Source organism: Netta rufina (genome assembly GCF_964035555.1).
Source record: "Netta rufina genome assembly, chromosome: 28".
In the NCBI taxonomy this organism is placed as follows: Eukaryota; Metazoa; Chordata; class Aves; order Anseriformes; family Anatidae; genus Netta; species Netta rufina.
The window spans coordinates 520,379-537,720 of NC_140152.1; the positions used below are offsets into that span (position 1 = coordinate 520,379).

Consider the following 17,342-nt stretch of genomic DNA (forward strand, 5'->3'; position numbering starts at 1 on the left):
TTCAGGGAGCTGTGCCACCTGCGGCAGTGGGGACACCTGGCAGCACGACGAGCTGGTGGCCACAAAGCCAGGCTCAAATCCAGCTGTGCAAACTGGATCTTGGCTGCTGGGGCTATTGGAAAAGGCTGGTCCTCAGCTGCCTGGCTGCGGTTGCTGATGGGAGTCACTAGAGGGAGATCGACTCTTGCTCTCACCCGCTCCCACTCCCATTCCCACGCTTGCCCTGCTTGTGCTGCGCCACCAGCAGCGTCCACATCTGGCTGGCACTGCCATGATGCTCTGGGGCAGGGAGGGTGTTTGGGACTGATGAAGATGGAAGATGCACCTTCCCGTCCCACCTGGAGTACAGGGACAGCTCCTGCAATGGGAGACACTGGTGGCAGCAGTAGAAAGAGAGCCATGAGCTTGAGCTGTGCCTCCAGTACACAGAAATCCAACTCGGACAGCCATGAGGAGTCCCCAGTTTATCCAGAGCATCCCCAAACACAGCAGAAAGGGCCAGCCTGGAGGAACACTGCCAGGACAGCCTTGCTGCCACCTCCCACTGGCTCCTGATCCTGGAGAGTTGCCGCAGAGGCACCCGAGCAAGCTCCCTGCCCACCCCTCCACAATGGCTGCCCATCACACAGACGACAGAAAGGGAAGACGAGGAACGAAAAAAAGCCCGTTAGAAAAACAGTGAGCCAGAGTCTGGCTGGAAAATTGAGCCCAAGGAAAATGTGAGCAGGTCTATTTTTAATCCCCAGCCCAACATGCTGGCGGAGGGGGGAATGCCAAGGAACAACAGGCAGTGCCAGGAACAGCGGGGTGTGAGGTTTGCTCAGGGTTACGCTGCTGAACAGTAAGCGCAGGACAGAGGCAAAGCCATGGTGAGATGGGGCTGTGTGTACCACAGGCGGCCCTGCCAGCATACCCTGTTGCCCTCCTCTGACCCCACACCATGCTGGGACCCCCTAGCCCCATCCCTTGCTGAACAGGAGGTTTTCTGTTCTGGGCCTTTCTCATACCCTGCCAACAGCAGGGCAAAGGGCAGGCCAAGCAGTCTCTGTCTGGGATTTCAATCCCTTCTCACCTAGGTAGTTGATGGAGAGGTTCAGCTCCCGGATGTCAATGTGGACGGAACCCTTGGGAATCTGGATCACCTCCTCGTAACCTGCGATACATCATGAGGTGATGAAAAGAGATGTTGAGCCTCTGAGCCCACCGTCAACCCCATTCTGCACTAGATGGGAGTACGTGCCATCCCGTGACATGTGGGTTAAAACATTAAACAAGGTACTGGCAGTGACAAGGTGTTTGTTTAGCCACCCATCAAAACTAAACAGAATGGGGAGGAGGGCAGGAATTTGACACTTTGTGCCAGTGGTGGCTGGGACATGGCTTGGTCAGCAAAGGGTGATATGCTCCCTGCTTTCAGCCTGGTCCTACCCTTTGGGCTGGTTCCCTGGGATGTCCCTGCCTGTTCCATGTGTCCCTAGAAGCACTGAAGCCAAGATGCCCCTAGTGAGGAGGGGCCCCAGGATGGGTGACACTGGTTGTGCTGGCAGGGCTGCTGCTCCCTACCTCCCTCTGGCAGGGACTGGTTGAAGATGCCCTCGACGGTCTCGCAGGAACTGCCATCTCCCCCGCACACACGGCACTTGTCCTCCTTCACATCAGAGCCCAGGACACGGTCACAGCCCACATGCTGGAAGAAGGAGCAGCGGGCAATTAGTGAACCTGGTGGGGCCCTGTCCTCCCACACCCCAGCTGCAGTGTCCCAGGAGCAGGGAACTCCCTGGGCTCTGTTTTGCTCCCCTCCATTGCCCTGGCATGCCCCGGTCTGCAGACACATGCAGAGCAGAGGCATGCCCACGCTACCTCTACCCACACTGGCTCTGCCCTTGCCTCAAGCCCATCCCAAAGCCCGGCTGCACCTTGCACTCCCCATTGACACAGATGTCATTGGAGTCCTGCCGGCACGGCGTCCCATCCACCACAGCTGCGGCTCTCTCCGTGTAGAAGTTGAAGCCCTCAGCCAAGCAGTTGAGGGAACAGGCTTTCACACCCCCTAGGAAAGAGGTGGAGGTTTAAATGATGCCACCGAGGAGAAAGAGAAAGGATGTGGAGAGACAGACCTTGCTCTCGGTCTCCCCACGGGCTCATCCTGCACCTGGCCTGGCTGCTCAGCTCCAGGTGACCAGGAGGACGTCCCCACCATGAGGAGGGGCTCATGGAGATACCAAGACATCTTCATAGTGATCAGCACCAAGGCATGACCCTTGAACCAGATGCTGACACATGGTGAGACGCTGTCCTTTCTGCACATCCTGGGGAACTATGTGACGGGGAATGAAACAATCTGACCTGCTCTTACGTGGTATCAGTCACTCCTGGGCCACCTGGCACCTTACGAAGGCTGTTGTGGCACTCGTGCTCACTTTACAGGCAGGGAAATTGAGGCAGCAGTTCTAAAGCAACTTGTCTAAGATCAGGCCAAAAGCTAGAACTGAACTGTCTCCTTAGTTCCAGTCCAGTTTCTCAACCACTACACAACACAGCCAGAGAAAGCATTTCTTTCTGTCCAGAACTGGTGGGAACTGAGCCATTCACAGCAGAGAAGGTGACAGAAGTATGAGGAGGAAGGGGAAGGATGCTCAAGTTACAGCTGAAATACCTGCTTCATAGCAGCCTTTGCCAAAGCACCAGCTAAAGAACAAAAAAGCTGGGTATCTGGATATTTGCTTACGGTGCTTGGAAACAGGACTGGTTATGGAGGAAGGAAACTGGAAGGAGAGACCTGAGCACAGCAGTTTCCTCTCTGCTGTCATTGGATTTTAGTGAACAGCCCAAGGAGCACCAACAGCCTGCAGGACCCTGGCAGAGAGCAAGTCCTGGCAGTTTGCTCCTGCAGGCACTGGCTGCAGACACAAGCTGCCTCCCAGAGCTGGGAAGCCCCTAAATTGTAGCAACCGAAATCTTAAAAATCTGCAAGTCGTTATTGCACATCAAAGGGCAGATGGAGGGGAAGGGTGGCCCAGCTGTGCCTGGGAGCACCCGAATGCAGCTAGGGGGAAGGAAGAAGAGTGAAGCTGGGGGAGGGAGGAACAGGAGGAGACATGAGAGGGGAATTCAGCTGCTTGGAGGCATGCTGTCAAGCAGGATGCCTGGGCAAGCCCCTGGAAAAGGTACATCAACCCTTCTTCTGGAGAGCCAAACACTCTGCAGCACCCTGGGCTCTCTCCTGCCTCCGAGGGAGCACCAGAGCCACCAAGAGGGACAGCGCAGCAGGCATGGCCCTGAGAACTCACAGCCATCTGCCATGGCATGCCTGTGTCCCAGGTCTGCCCTGCCAGGCCTCAGGTGTAAAACATCAGTGGCAGGGTTAACAACACGATCCACACACCCGTAGCATCCACAGAGCACAAGCTGGTCCTCAGCACAAGCCTCTGCAGGCGTTCAGCAGTGGATGCGCAGGCTCTGCAGTGCCTGAACTATCTGTGCAGAGGTGGGTGCCCCACGGAAGAAGAGCCTACTTCCAGAAAGTTACTGGGACCTCCTCAGTGTGCCCAGCAAAAGTTACAAATTCACTGGCAACTGAGGAAAAAGCTGCAGACCCAACCATACTGCCCTGAGCAGCACATGATCTGCCACAAGCTCTGTACAAATCCCAGCCTGCTGCCCCCAGGTAGGTGAAACCCCTGGGCACTTCTCAGTGTGCTCCTTGGTTTTGGGATGAGCAGTGTGAGGTCAGTAAGAGCCAGGTCTGCTGCAGGTACTGTCTACCTGCTACACTGTGCCTCAGAGGATGTTTTGTTCCTCCTGCCTGCCCTGTCCCATAGAAGAATTAAAGTGCGTTACAATTTATAATGAGCAATCTCCTGTTTTCTGCAAGCCCCTGCTCCTCCCTATCCCTCTCCCAGCCCCATGAGCCATTTCTCTCTCCCTTGGCTCTTGCATCTGCCAAGAGCAAAATGAATAACTAAGCGAATAAAACAAAATAAACAAACAATTAAAGCTGCATTCCACAAGGTATCTGCTGACTGCTGGGCTCCGAAAGGCTGAGCTCAGCACTTCTCACTGGGGCTGTCTTTCGCTCCTGGGGTCTGGGCTCCAGGGCCGTTATAAATCACCGCCAGGAAAACATGCCGTACTGGCCCCACACAAAACCCAACCTCAGCGTGCCAGTGACCCGGCAGCTGGCGCCAGGCTTCCAGTGGTGGCTTCATCCCTTCCCAAATTCACCGTGGGACTGGTGCCCTCCTCCCCTCCCAGCTGCAGGGTGTGGGTGCTGTGTGGTTGGGAGGTTTCCCATCTAGCAAGGGACATCGCTGTGGGGCTGGCGTCTGATGGCTCTGATGGGTGGTGTACGGCGCGGGCACCCTCGCACTGCCGTGCCTTTTGGCGATGGGGTGGCTGGAGGGTGTAGCACTGAAGGCAGTGGCCAAGCTCAGCGGGGGAAGAGGCCCAGCCAGAGTGGTGAACGTCTCCTGGCACGGGGACACAGGCTCAAAAGCAACCTGCAGAGCACAGTCACTACCAGCTGGAAGGCAGATGAGTGCCCGTGCTGCAAAGTCCTGCCATATCACTCAGACTTGGGCAAATAAATCTGTTGGGAAGGGTGACAGTGTTGATCCTTTAATGCTGCCACAGTCCCAGCTGACCTGAGGGCCCAGCGTGGACAGCCCACACGAAAAGCTGATGCTGCTAATGCTGACAGGGGTCTGAGAGACAGGTGGGGGTCAGGGCACATCTCTATGAAAGCTGGGAGCTGGCACTTGACACCCCCCCCACACCTGACCAGTCTGAGGAGCTGCCACTTCCAGCCCCTTTACTTGTGTGAATGGGGACACATCACTTTCCTGCCTAGTGCTTCAGTTTCCCCCCTTGACACTGCAGGGAAAGACACTGATACCCTTTGACACCAAATAAGTGAAGTTTCAGTGCCAAATAACATATTCCCTCATGACCCTTAGGCAAAGCCAATCTGGATAGCTGACACAGGGAACTCCCAGATCCCTTCTAGACGTGGACACACTCACAGCCTCCTGAGAAGAGGACAGATTTCATCACCTTATTTTATAGGAGAGGAAGCAGGGAGAGGAAGGGGCTTATGTGAGAGCCAAAGCAGAAATCAGTCACCACCAGATTCAAATACAAAGGCCAACATGCAACTGTCCAGCTGTCCCCTGGGCTCAGGCTGGTACTCAGACCACTGGGGATGAGAGAGGTCCAAGCAAGGGCATATCCAGCCTGCGAGGTTATCTTCCACCTTGGCATCCATTGGGGTTTTTGTGTGACTTACTGCTTTGCAATTTTATTACATTTTTATTGATCCATCCCCTGCAGCCTTAGCACATCTGCTCCGGCTGCAGGAGCCCCACTGGGAGGTGTGCTTATTTACACAGCTGTGAAGGATTTCCCCAGTCAAGTTCATTAACTACATGAAGGAGACGCACTGTTCTTTCTCATTATTAAGAGATTTCGGCCACAGAGGCCTCCTCCCGCCCCCTCTCCTTGCTAGACGCTTTGCAGGACACACAAGGACTGACCTCGGAAGAGGGGAGCACTGCTCTCTGCAGGATCCCCCAGTTCAGATCCCCTCCGCTTGTTTGGAAGCTGAAGCTTTACCTGGCTGCCCCTTTCCTCCCCCACTGGATACCAGACACTACCAGGGAAAAGAGCCCTGGACAAAACACAGCGGCACTTTGCATTGCTTTAACAACTCACTTTTCTTGTTTTTGTGTTTGCTCACTCAATAATTAAGAACCAGTCAGACTCCAGGAAAGAAGCTAAACATCTCCAACACTGCTGGAATTGGTTCTGGCAGAACAAAGAAGTTAAAGAGCAAATTGCACAGAGCTGAGTGATAAAGGGCAGGGGCACAGCAGGACAGCCATGGCCCTGCACTGGAAGAGAAGCCTGTCAATCTGCAGTCGTGTGAAGGGAAGGCAATACGCCACAGGGACACAGCCTGCAGGACCTGGACCCACAGAGTGACTAGCTGCCCACCAGACCACTTGGACCACCAGACTTGTCCCTGCAGAGAGCAGGGAAGTCAAAGCCCCGCATGACTCTGGCCCAGCTCTGTGCAGCACCAGACCCTGCAGCACTCACCTCCCCGGTATGTCTTCCAGGTGTAGTACTTCCCTCGGAAAGGGACATTATCAAACTCAGCGCACTGCAGCTCTCGGAAGTCCTGGGAGCCCGGCGGGCAGTCCTGCAGCCACAGAGCCAGAGATCAGCATGTTGTTGAGAGCAGCTGCCTTATCTGCTAGGGCAGGAGCTGCTACAGGGCTCCCAGCAGTGACTACCACCAGCCCTTCAAGGAGATGGACACCAGCTCTGACAACAGGTCAGTGCTGTAGTATGGCAGGAGCAACCTCCTCATAAAGCTAAACACTATTTGAAGACTAATGGCATGAACTGTTGGCTCCCAGCTGGCCTGTCTGCAGATGCAATGCTTGCTCTTGCAAGCAGTCGTTTAAAAGCTAGATGCATTATGGAGGCACCTATTTTCCTTGCTAACAGCCCATGGACATTAAAGCTATCATTTCCCAGGTCCAAAGCTTAATTATGCTTCCTTGCAGCACAGGTATTTCTCCTTCCTCCCCTTGAGGAGGAAGCCCCGCCCCTGGGAAACCTGGTGTTATTAACAGTCTTTCATCAGTGGCTCTCACCCCACTGGGCTTGCACTCAGAGCACAAAGCAACCGCTGTTCTGTAGGTGCTGGAAGCCTCCAATCTCTCCGTGTTTTCCGTGTTATCTTTTGGGGCCCCTTTTTGATGCTGAAGCCCTGCAGGTCCATACCACCCACCTGCCCTCTGAAGGCGGTACTCAGCAGGCATGCACCGTCCTGCTCAGCTTTTCCCACCTTGGCATCGCTGCCAACACAGCACAGCTCATCCCCACCCAGCCCCACAGCCTTGTTCCTGGGTCCCACAGCAGCACCTAACACCCCACAGCCACATGGAAGGAGCTTATTGCTACCTCCCTGCTGTGGCACAGGGCTCCCAAAGGCCTTCTCACCCCCTGCTGCTCCTCTCTGCAATCCTGATGGTACTCACGTCGGTGTTACAGGACCGGTAGCGCTTCCGCTCTCCCAGGCAGTACTTGCCTCCGATCGTGGGCCTGACAAATCAAGGATGAGAGGAGAAAAGCAGCTCAGGAGAGTGAGTCAGTGCTAGTAGCAGTTGGCTGCTCCAACCCTGTGGGAACACCACGGCTTTTCCCTCCCTGCTCTGTTGCAAGGAACAGTCCTGCCTGGAGAAATCCACACGCTCAGCTTCAAGTGTGCAATAGAACTGTCCGAGCAGCTTTGGGTCTGTCGCTACAGACCCACTGCCAAATGTGACAGTAACAAGCTGTCTTTGAAAGCAGCACATGGGTAGAGCTGAAATTTACACACAGGAGCTGAGACTCAGCAAACTCAGTCCTCCCCAGTCTACACTGAAACTGGGCGCAGGGCTTTTGGGTGCCATCTTCCCCATCGACCTGAGCAGTGGTGCCACAGAGCCAGGACAAGGCAGGGCTGCACCAACAAAGCTGCATCAACATACACCTACCGCGGGCTGTCGCAGTGGCGAATGGATGATGATACGCCTCCACCACACGTCCTGCTGCACTCTCCCCAGGATGACCAGGCTCCCCAGGCACCATCCACGCCTTCTGGTCGGGTGCCGAAGGGCACACATTCCCTCTTGTAGCACCACTGGGGAGAGACAGAGCTTCAAAGACCCTGAGCACACGTTCTCCTACTCCTAGATAGCTTCCTGGCCTCCATTGGGCGTGGGAGGCTGTTCAGGGCTCCCATCTGATGATCCCTCAAAATCTGAACTCTGAGCTGCACTGGCCTTGGAGCCAAGTTTGTTGCTGCAGAGGGCACCAGCATCTCCCTGGGCACCTTCTTGTCTGAGTTACAGCGTCACCACATGTATGCGCTGCATACTTGGGGTTAGCAGGGATGCTCATGCAAACTTGCTTCTGAAATATTTCTCTTGGACCTAGAACAGATCCTGCACCCCCTGGAGTCAACAGTGATGCAAGGAGAAGGACATTGCCAGACCCGCTGCCGTTCTCTGGGCATGATGCCGGACACCATGCCTTGGGGGCCGAGATAATCCCAGGAAGGAAGAAACTGCTGTGTGCTCTTTCCAGGGCCTGATAACCCACCCTGGAGCTACTGGCACAGCCTCTCCGGCTCCTTTCAAGCCAGGCTCTCCACGGGTAGTGCAGTCAGCAGAGAAAAATAAACCAGGGCCTCCCAGGACGCCCAGCTGGCGACCCGCTTGTACAGCCGTGCACTTCCAAAGGTGTAATGCTGTGCAGAGATGCTCAGCAGGTATGGCCCTTCTGGGGTCCCTGCTGATGGCCTGGCTGCAGCCCTAGGCTACAGGTGCAGGGACTGCTGGTTCTGCAAGCAGAGCCTGGTAGTCTGCAGACCCCACAACCTCCAAAAGCATCAGCGATCAGCTCTGCCCCAGCGCTCTCTCCTGCAGTGAGCACAAAGACATGCATTGGCTGCAAGACCAGATAGGTCTCAGGGCACACCAAGAAAGAGTAAAGAAATCCAAAACAAAGGACATTTGTCAGGGAAGGACCCAGCAAGACCAGGAACCTTCTGTCTGAGTACCACAAACTCATCCTATCTCTCCTTTAATTTTGCATAACTTGATTGTTTTCTGCAACCTATTCCTTCCCTCCGTTCTCCTCAGCTAAAATGGGGGATGCCAAGGCAGAGCTCAGAGCTGCTCCAGCCACAGATGAGGTCTGAGGGCTCAGCGGGCAGGTGGGCACATGGAGCGGCTCCACAGGAGCCACCAGCCAGCAGCTCCTGCTGGCAAAGGTGCAGAGACTTAAAGCAAAAGTGCATTTAGTTACATTAGCCATGCAAATAAAACCACTTCTGAAACATGAATTAATACAAAAGGATAAACTGAAGCACTGGATGGTAACTGGGGGTTCAAACTGATTCCCTATCTTCAATGGGAATAGATTCTGAGTTCTGGGTGCTCTGAATACTTTCACTTCACTTATCCTAGGACTTCTGAGGAACCCTGGTTAGAAAACGAGTACGTGGGGGTAAAAATAGATATTTGAAAGAGGGGAAAGCTAGTTAAAAATCACTAGGAGAAAAAATTGCCATTGTATACGGTGAATCTCAAGCAGCAGGGATGTTCAGCCCCAGGAGCTGTCTAATCCCCTTCGACTGAATTTCCAGTAGAACTAAGCCAACTGTTTGCAAAGAATAATGCATTTGTCAAAGCCAGCTGCTTTCCTGCACACAAACTTCTCCATCTTCTTAAGGATTTTATTTTTTTTCTTGAATTTCTTGGGAATTAGCTTTTCCTCTAGTGGAAAAACATATGTCCATTTTATGGTGAATGTCCCAACCCTGATTCTCCATTGTCCCAATTATTATTTACAGCTTGCAAAGGCACTGTGAGTCATTAATACTTTGTTTTAATAGTTTCACACTCACTCTGCGCTGGTGCAAGTGGGGGTTGGAGCTACAGGGAAAGAGAGATGAAAGATTTTCAAGTCAAAACTATTTCAAAATACATGGCCATGAAAAATCCCACCTTCCTCTCTCAACTGAGTGTGAAAAATGAAGGTCTAACGATACCTAGCCTTAGTTTTTCACAGAATCACAGAATTTCTAGGTTGGAAGAGACCTCAAGATCATCGAGTCCAACCTCTGACCTAACGCTAACAGTCCCCACTAAACCGTATCCCTAAGCTCTACATCTAAACGTCTTTTGAAGACTTCCAGGGATGGTGATTCCACCACTTCCCTGGGCAGCCTGTTCCAATGCCTCACAACCCTTTCAGTAAAGAAGTTCTTCCTAACATCTAACCTAAAACTCCCCTGGCTCAACTTAAGCCCATTCCCCCTCGTCCTGTCACCAGGCACGTGGGAGAACAGGCCAACCCCCACCTCGCTACAGCCTCCCTTGAGGTACCTGTAGAGAGCGACAAGGTCGCCCCTGAGCCTCCTCTTCTCTCTGGGCTGAACAAGCCCAGCTCCCTCAGCCGCTCCTTGTAGGACTTGTTCTCTAGGCCCCTCACCAGCTTCGTCGCCCTTCTCTGGACCCGCTCAAGCACCTCGATGTCCTTCTTGTAGCGAGGGGCCCAAAACTGAACACAGTACTCGAGGTGCGGCCTCACCAGAACTGAGTACAGGGTCACTGTACTCAATCACTTCCCTAGCCCTGCTGGTCACACTGTTCCTGATACAAGCCAGGATGCCGTTGGCCTTCTTGGCCACCTGAGCACACTGCTGGCTCATATTCAGCCGACTATCCACCATCACTCCCAGGTCCTTCTCTGCCTGGCAGCTCTCCAACCATTCCTCTCCCAGCCTGTAGCTCTGCTTGGGGTTATTGCGCCCCAGGTGCAGGACCCGGCACTTGGCCTTGTTGAACTTCATGCAGTTGACCTCAGCCCATCGGTCCAGCCTATCCAGATCCTCCTGCAGAGCTTTCCTACCCTCAAGCAGATCGACACACGCACCTAACTTGGTGTCATCTGCAAACTTACTGAGGGTGCACTCAATGCCCTCGTCCAGATCATCGATGAAGATATTAAAGAGGACCGGCCCCAGCACCGAGCCCTGGGGGACGCCACTAGTGACTGGCCTCCAACTGGACTTGGCTCCATTTACCACGACTCTTTGGGCCCGGCTATCCAGCCAGTTTCTAACCCAACGAAGCGTGCGTCAGTCCAAGCCAAGAGCAGCCAGTTTCTTGAGGAGAATGCTGTGGGAGACGGTGTCAAAAGCCTTGCTGAAGTCAAGGTAGACCACATCCACAGCCTTTCCCTCGTCCACCCAGCGCGTCACTTTGTCACAGAAGGAGATCAGGTTCGTCAAGCAGGATTCGCCTTTCATAAACCCATGCTGACTGGGCCTGATCGCCTGCTTGCCCTGCAAGTGCTGCATGATGACTCTCAAGAGGATCTGCTCCATGAGCTTCCCTGGCACTGAGGTCAAACTGACAGGCCTGTAGTTTCCCAGGTCTGCCCTCCGGCCCTTCTTGTATATGGGCGTCACGTTTGCTAGCCGCCAGTCAACTGGGACCTCCCCCGATCGCCAGGACTGCTGATAAATGATGGACAGTGGCTTGGCCAGCTCCTCTGCCAGTTCTCTCAGTACCCTTGGGTGGATCCCATCCGGTCCCATCGACTTGTGCACATCTAAGTGCAGTAGCAGGTCACCAAACAGTTCTTCATGGATAGTGAGGGCCACATCCTGCTCCCCATCCCCTTCCACCAGCTCAGGGTACTGAGTATCCAGAGAACAACTGGTATTGCCGCTAAAGACTGAGGCAAAGAAGGCATTGAGCACCTCTGCCTTTTCCTCATCTCTTGTAACTAAGTTTCCCCCCGCATCCAGTAAAGGATGGAGATTCTCCTTAGTCCTCCTTTTTGTGTTGATGTATTTATAGAAACGTTTTTTGTTATCTTTAACGGCAGTAGCCAGATTGAGCTCCAGATGAGCTTTGGCCTTCCTAATTTTGTCCCTGCACAGCCTCGCTACCTCCTTAAAGTCCTCCCTAGTGGCCTGCCCACTTTTCCAAAGATTATAAACCCTCTTTTTTCTCCTAAGATCAAGCCATAATTCTCTGTTCAGCCAGGACGGTCTTCTTCCCCGCCAGCTCGTCTTTGGGCACGTGGGGACAGACCGTTCCTGCGCCATTAAGATTTCCCTCTTGAAGAGCGCCCAGCCTTCCTGGACCCCTCTGCCCTTCAGAACCGCCTCCCAAGGGACTCCACCAACTAGTGTCCTGAGCAGCTCAAAGTCAGCCCTCCGAAAGTCCAATACAGCGGTTTTACTGGTCCCCTTCCTGGCCTCGCCAAGAATAGTGAACTCCACCATTTCGTGGTCACTCTGCCCAAGACAGCTCCCGACAATCACATCCTCCACCAGTCCTTCTCTGTTTGCGAAGAGAAGGTCTAGCGGGGCACCACCCCTGGTAGGTTCACTAACCAGCTGCGTCAAGAAGCTGTCTTCCACACTCTCCAGAAACCTCCTAGACTGCTTTCTCAGGGCTGTGTTGTGCTTCCAGGATATGTCAGGGAAGTTGAAGTCCCCCACAAGTACAAGAGCTGACAATTTTGCAACTTCTGTCAGCTGCCTGTAGAACTCCTCATCCGTCTCCTCATCCTGGTTCGGCGGTCTATAGCAGACCCCGACCAGGACACTAGCCTTGTTGTCCCTGCCGATCCTAACCCAAAGGGACTCGACCTTGTCATTCCCATTTCACAACTACATATAAAACATGTTACTAAACTACCAACCATTCTGAGGAATCTGAGGCAAAATCACTCTTCTCGGGACACCCATGAGGCCCCAGCAGACCTGAAAACAAAACACTTGCCTAAAGCATTTGCCATTGCCTGACACTGCATCACTGTACCTCCCAGGTGAGACCGAGGAGCTGACTGGAGAAGGGACTTCATATACTGTATTTCTAGCAATATTTGAGTGTGATTAGGGGTGCTGGCTGTCCCTGGCACACCCAAGCTCTCTGTGCATTGCTGGGGAGGGTGGGGGTTCCTGCAGGCTCTTGAAGCCAGGGGGAGGACAGTCTGGCGGGCGCTCTTGAATCAGCTCCATGCTCATCAATGCAAACAATAATCACAGTTATTGCTGGACGAGAGATTCAACCACTGTCAACTCGCCACGGTGCCCCAGGCATCCTTACCCCCTTTTCAATGGTGTTGGTTTGGCATATGGTCCCCTCTGCAGCAGGGATGCTGTTGGTTATGCAGCGGTTGCTTTTACTCAGACACCATAACTCACTGCAGACTTCCTGCAAAGAGAGATTTTGGGGGAAGAGAGGGAGAGGGAGGAAGAAAGAGACAAAGACACAGAGCCAAGGTTAGGATTCACCCGTGCTGAGGCTGCAAGGCTGGGACAGCAGCACACTGGGGCAGCGAGTCCCCTCTCCAGGGCTCAGGGACATTTCCTTTACTGGGTCTTCACTCTGGAGGCTGAGCACAAGGGCCCGTCTGCAGTGCCTGTCCTGAGCATCCCTCTGCCAGGTGGATTCAGATCTGCCTCTGAGGGAAGCTGGGGATCCTGGGGAATGCGAGCACGGCACAGATGGCTTAATGTCACATCTGCCATCTCCTGCTTCAGGAGCGCACTGCTAGTCAGGGTTAGATCACCTCGTGTTCTTGTACTCTCCAGCCAGCCTAACAGTGCTAAAAGGAAGACCCATCTGGAAGATTCATGGCTGCTTTCAGGATAGTAAGAACAATGCCAGGTACTGCACTAGCTCCTGAGCAGCTCCAGAAGTGGGCATTTCAGCTTGCTGTCTCTGTTAGGTCCTGGGTGCAGCTGGGTCCACGGAGTGAAAAGGGCTGGGGACTCCAGACCTTCTTCACAGAGGTTTCCTGAGATGCAGATCCTGAGCTCTGGCCCATCCTGACCTCTTGGAGCACAAGCAGATAAAAAACTTCCCATGGCTGCTCCAGTTCGTCTATTAGTCAATTCAAAACCCACCCAAATATTAGGTCCGTGTCTGAGACTCTGAAAATTCATCACAGCTGCTAAACTAGAAAGCCCACGTCCTTTGAACCTGCTTTGCCACTAAATGGGCCAGAGTGGACTTCAAGTCCTGCAGACTGCAAAGGAGCAGCTAAAAAGCAGAGCTGAGTTTCAAGCCTGACCAACACCCTGATCTTATCTTACTGAAATAAGACTTTGGAAAACTTCCTGCTTTACAGAGAGAGCAGCTTGCTGTGACTTTGGTTATATTTGAAGGTATTAAACAGATTTGCATTGTCAATAAATGACATTGAGCCATGAGAGCAGAGCCCAAGCAGTCCCAGTTGTCGCTCATGTGCTCCAGCTCCCTGGGGCCACTGGCCATGCTGATGGTGCATGCCAACCTACTATGTTCTGTGCTGAATGCTTGGGTGCTGGCACAGCGACTGCCTGGCTGCCGGCTGGCTCCACAGCAGCACAACCCCACCACAGCCCTGCTGGTCAGGTAGCAGCTCATTCATTGCAGCTCTCAGGCTGGCTTTAGCCCTCCAGCAAGGAATTCCTTGGCCCCAACAAAGGCTGTGCTCTGAACAGTAACTGATACCCCCCATAGGATGAACTGATTCAATGACTGGGAATCCTCTGTGCTGGTACCAAGAGGGGTGAAAATACAAGCCCAGGAGTTTTGCTCTTCCCTCTTGTTTGTGGGGCTGCATGCACAGAGCGGCACAGGGTGATATAACTTAGGGAAAACACTGCAAGTCTGCACCACAGAACTCAGTTCCAAAACGCAACCGGGTTTTGGTTTCTACCTCTGTCACCAAAGCTCAGCTACAACTGGTTTTAACCAAGGAAAGGATTGTCTCTCCCAACTTACAAAGACATCCATCCCTTCATATTGTGCTTGTGGAGCCAGTACAACTATTGGGAAGTAAAAGCTCCTGTTTTTCTACTGTCACCACCAGAAAGGACTTCCAGCTTCAACAGTTACATCTGTTCACTTTGTCCTCATTGATTTTGTTAATAATCTGCTCTGTACTGGCATGGGAATGGAGTAGGCCAGGAAAGAAAGGTATGCTGATGTGTTTGCACCATCCCCCTTGAGTTCATTTATATGGGACATGGGATGAGTGGATGTACACATTTGCACAGATTTATATACTCTTGAGCCCTTCTGCTCTTTGGGCTTCTCCCAGACATGCATGACAGGCTGGGCTAGAAGGGTCATCACAAGGACATCTTGTGCTTTTGTGATCCTTGTGTATACACAGGAAGAGCCCACCCGAGTTAAAAATGATCTGGGAAACAAGCATGTAAACGTGGCAACTTTCCATTCCACTGCCTCTGGGTCAGATGAGGAGGGGTACTGACTGCAGTCAGCAGTGGGTGGATACATACACATTCATACCCATCAGACAAGACAGATGCCCACTTATCTCACTGCTGGATCCTCTGCTTTCTCTAGGGGAAAGTGGATGCTTTATGGAGTTCAGTCAGCCCTTTAGTGCACACACACCTCCCTTACCACTACGCTCAGATAGCTGGCAATGTCCTGTTTGTTAAATACAGCAAAATGTCAGGCTGAGAGGCAGGAAGACGCTTTCTCCTGAAACCATCTTTCCTTTCAGTGGTTTCCTGTATTCAGCTATCAGGGGATGGCAGTGTGGTGGTGGGGTGGCTTAGGTGGACAGCTGTCCCTCAGGCATACTGCAGCACATCAACCCGCCTCACCTAGAAGAAAGAAGATTCTCCTCCTAAGTCAGTGTGTGCAGTGTAATGACTTCTAGTAAGGCTTACAAAAAATACGCGTGTACTAAATCCCCAGTGACAGAGGAGTCTGGGGGCAGAGACTGCAGCTTGGCTTTCAGCTGCAGCCCTTGGGGTCCAGCAGCAACCAACGTATTAGGCAGAGGCAAAAGATCTTTTCCCATGAGACTAATCTGATGGAAACTGAGCTGTGGCCAACATTTGTGGACATGGCATGACCTCCTCTGTCCTCTCAAAGGGAAGCAAGGTGAAAAGCTCACAGGGAACGTGCAAAAGTGCCCTTCATTACAAGCAGGACAGAAAAGCGATGTGGGCAGCAGAGGAACGGCCCCATGGCCCTTTGCAGCCCCAGTCCTCCATCCCCTGGGAACAGATAGTAAAGCAGGAAGGCTCTCTACCCCGTATTTACACTGGCGAGATTTAACTCCGTACTGGAAACGGCACTGCTCATCTGCATCGTAGGCCTGTCCTGGAGCCACTGTTGGGTAGATAAAGTCTTGCTTGGGAGGAGCGTTGTTCAGACATAATCCCATCCCAGAGCTAGAAAAAAGAGACAAGAATCAGAGTGTGGAAAGGCTTTTGGGAAAGCGTAGTGGTGGAGGACCAGCAGCATGCTTGGCTCTGAGCTCTCATACTGTTTTGGGGGATAATTTTACTGGCTTCCAGTAAGAAAAACTCTGGGCATAATCAGTGCTGAGAAAGTGCTCTAAAATCTTTCTGTCTGCATCCTCAGGGCTGGGCTTTGGGAAGCACATTCAGCACACGCGACTCTAGAAGGTTTAATCTGAAGGTTTGCAGGCTATTGCCAGCCACCGGCTGTTCTGCCTGATCCAGGTCTGGCAGATCACACGTGGCAGCAGGCAGGTGGGTGCGAGCCAGGACTCCACGCTGCTTGCAGAGGCTGGGGGACTGTGGAGCCATTGCTCTCCCACCATACAGCTGTGGATCCTTGGCTGAGAGAGGCTGGAGGTGCTGAGCATGGAGAGCCCCTGCTCTCCAAGCCCATCCTGCATGCCAGAGCTTTGTAGGAATGTCCAAATTTTGCAAGAAAAACGCCTTCCCCCCCCCCTTTCCTCACTGTTCTAAGCGTCCCTTAAATCATGGCCCCTATCACCACTCCCCTGGCCCCAAGTCCCAGGGTCTCGCACACACCACGGTCCAGGCACAGAGGAGACTCCCCGGGCCGTGCTGTTGCGCGGGGGCGGTGAGAGTGAACCGCAGAGGAGGCCGCCATGAACTTGCCGTCCGCTGGTGGCCCCGCCGAGACCTCAGGGTTACCCAAGGACAACAGCCTCAGCCACGACGCTTTCCCGGCGCTCTCCGTGCAACACGCCTTGCCGTGCATCCAGTGGTCAAAGGCGAGGAGGGCAGGTTTTGCTGCAGCCAAACATGAGCCGCTGGATGTGGAATTTGGTGATAAGCTGCACTGCTCCGGCCAAGCCTTCCAGGACAGAGGGGCATAAAGCAGCCCCTCGGGAAGGTCTGCCATTGTTGCCCCTCTCGTGTTACAACAGCAATGTCTCAGCTTTGGTCTGTGTCAATAAGGATTTGGTATTCAGACATCCCTGCGTCTGCTCCTGTCACAATGACCCTACACACTGGCTTCTTCCAATTGTAATGAAAGTTCTGTCTAGTCCTTCTGTTACATAGTGCCTGTGTCCTCCCAGAAACCTCAGCAAAACTGCCCCTGACTGCTTGTTTTTTGATGGAAACCCTGGGGGCTGCCTGAACTTTTGACAGAGATCAGGGTTGCAGAGGTGTGACCCAGACAAGGTGGCAACATCACAACCTTGGGACTTAGGAGCCTAAATTCCTTCTCCTGAATCCTGAACGTGCTTTGGAAAAAAATAAAAAAAAACCTTAAGTGCCTTGTTCACCTTGAAACTCTCCTTCTCAGTGTCTGGAGAAGCTGCACACACATTGCAGAACCAGTCCTGTCTCCAGATCCTCCTTCCCCACCTTCCCTTTGATTTCTGGCTGAACTTCAGAAATGTCCAAATGCCTCCAGAAGCTACTGATTTATTTGTAAAGTTTCTGGAAGTAGGGAACCTAAATAAAGGTCTCACAGCTGCACTGTAAATAGGGTTAGTATTGTTAGCAGAAA

At 53.0% G+C, this 17,342-nt stretch overlaps 1 protein-coding gene across 1 annotated transcript in view; it reads right to left on the reverse strand.

Annotated features, from left to right (window-relative positions):
- Positions 1–17,342, reverse strand: part of ADAMTS10 (ADAM metallopeptidase with thrombospondin type 1 motif 10) — a gene marked incomplete at its 5' end in the record, with an annotated part of 43,868 nt that overhangs the window by 4,363 nt on the left and 22,163 nt on the right. The window contains 8 exons of the mRNA XM_084302940.1: positions 1,073–1,153; positions 1,564–1,687; positions 1,917–2,050; positions 6,097–6,199; positions 7,047–7,110; positions 7,545–7,690; positions 12,684–12,791; positions 15,637–15,778. Of these exons, the coding sequence (XP_084159066.1) occupies positions 1,073–1,153; positions 1,564–1,687; positions 1,917–2,050; positions 6,097–6,199; positions 7,047–7,110; positions 7,545–7,690; positions 12,684–12,791; positions 15,637–15,778 (902 nt within the window). The remainder of the gene's footprint in view (positions 1–1,072; positions 1,154–1,563; positions 1,688–1,916; positions 2,051–6,096; positions 6,200–7,046; positions 7,111–7,544; positions 7,691–12,683; positions 12,792–15,636; positions 15,779–17,342) is intronic.